The sequence below is a fragment of the Eubalaena glacialis genome, chromosome 8 (assembly GCF_028564815.1).
Source record: "Eubalaena glacialis isolate mEubGla1 chromosome 8, mEubGla1.1.hap2.+ XY, whole genome shotgun sequence".
In the NCBI taxonomy this organism is placed as follows: domain Eukaryota; kingdom Metazoa; phylum Chordata; class Mammalia; order Artiodactyla; family Balaenidae; genus Eubalaena; species Eubalaena glacialis.
The window spans coordinates 117,250,024-117,253,925 of NC_083723.1; the positions used below are offsets into that span (position 1 = coordinate 117,250,024).

The 3,902-nt window shown below is 53.0% G+C and overlaps 1 protein-coding gene across 1 annotated transcript; it reads right to left on the minus strand.

Annotated features, from left to right (window-relative positions):
• Positions 1–2,095: 2,095 nt before the first annotated feature.
• LOC133096673 (serine/threonine-protein kinase MARK2-like) lies at positions 2,096–3,532 on the minus strand. The gene has a single exon (XM_061198279.1). It carries the CDS (start codon positions 3,530–3,532, stop codon positions 2,096–2,098), a length of 1,437 nt encoding a protein of 478 aa, XP_061054262.1.
• Between the last annotated feature and the right edge of the window lie 370 nt (positions 3,533–3,902).

A 3,902-nucleotide genomic window follows, 5' to 3' on the forward strand; every position in this document is an offset into this window, starting at 1 on the left:
TATTTAGCAAACTGGATATGCCATTTAGGTATTGGTCCACCAGTTCTACTTTAAAAGATCACCTCAAGCCGCGCCCCGGCGGTCGCCGAGGCCGGCGCGGTGGAGTTGCAAAAGCTGCGGGTGCGGAGGAGCTGTGGAGCCGACCCCGCGAGCCGGGAGCATGAGGGCCTGGTGTCTGTGTCACATTTGTACCTGCGGAGTCACTGTGGATGGAATGGGGGAAATACAGATCCAGAAACCTACAAAGAAAGAACAAGGAATATACGGATGTTCTGTCGCTAATCATCTCGGTTCGGATGTGGAAAGTTCTTCTGTGCTGTATGCAGAGGCACCTGTTATCTTGTCTACTGGAAGGAATATCACCAGACCGGAGCACAACCATCTCTCCGTCGTGATTGGAGGCATCGTGGAAGCACCCCAGAGAGCAAACGTGACCATCCAATGTCCTGTAAAAGGTGTCCCTCAACCTAATGTAACTTGGTTGAAGAAAGGAGGATCTCTGAGTGACAATATTTCCTTGCTTTTCAATGGATCCCTGTTGTTGCAGAATGTTTCCCTTGAAAGTGAAGGAACCTACATCTGTACAGCCACCAATGCTCTTGGAAAGGCGATGGCAACATCCATCCTCCACTTGCTGGACACTTTCTGGGAGCTTGGTAGCTGGACACATTGTTCTGCCACTTGTGGCCACTTGGGAGCCCGAGTTCAGAGACCCCAGTGTGTAATGGCCAACGGGCAGGAAGTGAGTGAGGCCTTCTGTGAGCTCCTCCAGAAGCCGCTGGCTGGGTTCCAGCCCTGTAACACCTGGGACTGCCCCTCGAGGTGGTTCACGGGCACGTGGTCACAGTGCTCTGGGTCTTGCGGTGAAGGATTCCGCAGTCGGCAAGTGACCTGTAAGCGCACGAGAGCCAATGGAACTGTGCAGGTGATGCCTCCGAGAGCACGTGCCCCCAGAGAGAGGCCTCTGGGAAGAAGACCCTGCTCCAGTCACCCGTGTGTTCAAGGGCTTATTGAACCAGGGAACCAGAGAACGCTGACAAATCTACTGTTTTGATAGTATGATCACCCAGTATAATCATCCACTCCCTGTGGTGAAACCCATGCATCAGAAAACTAAAATTAAAAAAGAGACTTCCCTGGTGGTCCAGTGGTTAAGACTTCGCCTTCCAATGCAGGGGGTGCGGGTTCGATCCCTAGTCGGGGAGCTAAGATCCCACGTGCCTCGCGGCCAAAAAACCAAAACATACTACCGGAGCAGTATTGTAACAAATTCAATAAAGACTTTTAAAATGGTCCACATCAAAAAAATAAAATATAATAAAATAAATCCATGCATCAGGGCCCCTCCGCACTGGGGAACGGGAGAGCCCAACTGCTGCATGACAGTCATGAAACTCAGCTGCACAGGGACCTCACCACACCGCACACAGGCTGCTTCACGGGACCTTGTTATCCTATTAATGGGCCCCTCTGTTGTAATTAACACAGGCCGCAGGGACCACAAGTTCCCCTCGGCCCTTCTGAAAATGTTCGGGAATGCTAGTGCAGGAAGGTAATACACACTTTCTGCATTTCTGCCCTGCAGTGCAGCAGTTGTTGCTGTTGGGAGTCATTGTGCTAATTCTCTTAGGTCATTTTTCCCTTTAGCTGTTCTGACTAACTCCAAGCACTGCACGGCTACACACTTGTCTCACTGGAAGATGCACAGCCCCAATTCTGTGCGGGGACGACGCAAAGCAGAGTGTGACGCGTCTTTCTGGAGCATCAAGTTTATTAACCAGAATTGGAAGAACCAAGGAGCTCTTGGAACAAGAACTATCCCCCTCCCCCACCAACACGGAAGACAGAAGAGTAGGGGAGGGGAGACGTGCCCCAGGAATGACAGTCCGGTCTCTGAAGTTTCACCCAGGTGGGGGTTGAGGGGCAGACCTGCAGCCACGGTGGCCTCGCTTTCGGTCGCCCGGGCTGCTCCGGACCATCCTCTGAGCTGGCCAGGGTCTTGGATACGATGCTTCTGAAGGCCGCGCAGAGGACACGCTCATCTTCCACTGGACCGGGCCCCAGGGAGCGCGGCGGCCTGACCTTCCTGCCTCGGTCATCCATGGGGTTCACATGGGCTCACTTTATTACGACGCCTCTTGCTGGGCAGCTTGCAACAAAGATGTTTTAAAATGAAGTTCCAGATTCTCCCAGCCACCCCTTGCTTTTTCTGGCTGTAGCCAGAGAGAGTGGATGAGGACACACTCTCAGGCTGCCCAGTGTGGGAGGACCTTCCAGGGTTGGACACACACAGGGGGCAGCTGGTTCCCTCTGGGGCTCCAATCCTGCTGCTGCTGGAGGTGGATGTCCCAGTGCCACACTGGGGGGCTGGGCTGGGGGTGGCAGTCCTCGCCTCCAGGCTGGGTGGGGGACAGGCAGACTCACCGGTCTTCTGCCCTGCCTGCTGGTCTTCCTGCAGCTGCACATTTTTTCTCTGGTAGAGCCACCTGGTTTGCACAGAGGACACCACAGGGCTTGGAGAAGGCTCAAGTTCACTGCCACTGAGGTCCCCGGAAGCGAAGGGCATCACAGTTATGATGGAGACCCCCACCTTGGGTTTCCTGGGGCTCACACTGCCTGTTCCAGTGTCCTGGATCTGGTCGCAAGTCAAGCCCGGAGTCCTCACCATTGTCACCTCCAGGTCCTCTTCACAGGGTGGCTGGAGTGGCTCCTTCTGGCCCATGTTCACCCATGGATGCCTCATGAGGTCAGGTAAGGTGCCTCTGTCACTGGGGTTGAGGGCAATCATTTTTCGTAATAGATCCCTTATCTCCAAAGACAGATAAGGTGGGATGGGGTACTGCCCTTGTAGGATTTGCTTCCGCAGTTCCTGGAAGTCTTTTCCCACAAAGGGCTGGGACCCAGTTACCATGGTGTAGAGCACTGCTCCCAAGCTCCACACGTCCACCGCAGGGCCGCTGTAGCTCTGCCCCAGGAAGAGTTCCGGGGCAGCATAACGGTGTGTGCCACAGATCGTGTCCGCTTGGCCAGTGTCATCACACTCGTTGCTGAGGCCAAAGTCTGTAAGTTTGATATTCATGTTGGAATCAAAGAGGAGGTTCAGTGGCTTCAGGTCCCGGTGCACGATGCCCCTCTCGTGGCAGTGCTGCAGGGCGGAGACCAGCTGCTGGAACGGGCCTCGGGCCTCCGCCTCTGTCATACGGCCATGGATCTTCAAATAGCGGTACATGTCCCCCCCACTGAGGTACTCCAGCACCACGAAAAATGTCTCCTCCGTGTCAATCACCCCCAGCAGTTTTACAATATTGGGGTGATTCAGAGCCTTCAGACTGCACACTTCCCGGAAAACTGCCTGGACACTTGAGAAGCTCTGACGCCTTTTCTTTATGACCTTCACAGCCACCTGTGTCCCGGTCAGAATGTGCCGGGCCAACTTCACTTTACCGAAGGTGCCTTCACCAATGGTGTGGAGGATCTCGAAGTCATCAATGTGAGCCTCCTTGTCAGCAGAGTTGGCTGTGAGGCCCGGCATCGTGGTGATCTGCTAACTACACTGACTGACAGCACTACCGAGCAACGCTAACTATGCTAACTAACAATGCTAACTGTACTAACAGTGCTAAGTATGCTATCTCTACTAACAACGCTAACTACGCTAACTGTACCAACAGCGCTAACTAGTACTAACTACACTAACTATGCTAATCAAGTGTTAACTATACCAACTATGCCAACTATACCAACACTACTGACTATGCTAACTGTAGAAAGAAAAATGAGACAAATAAAAAAGACTAGAGAAAAGAGGGGAAAAAATCAACAAAATGGCAGAAACAAGGAAAAAACAAGCTAAATGTAGGTCCAAGGCTGTCAGGTCACCAAAAGCAGCTTCCTGGGCTCTA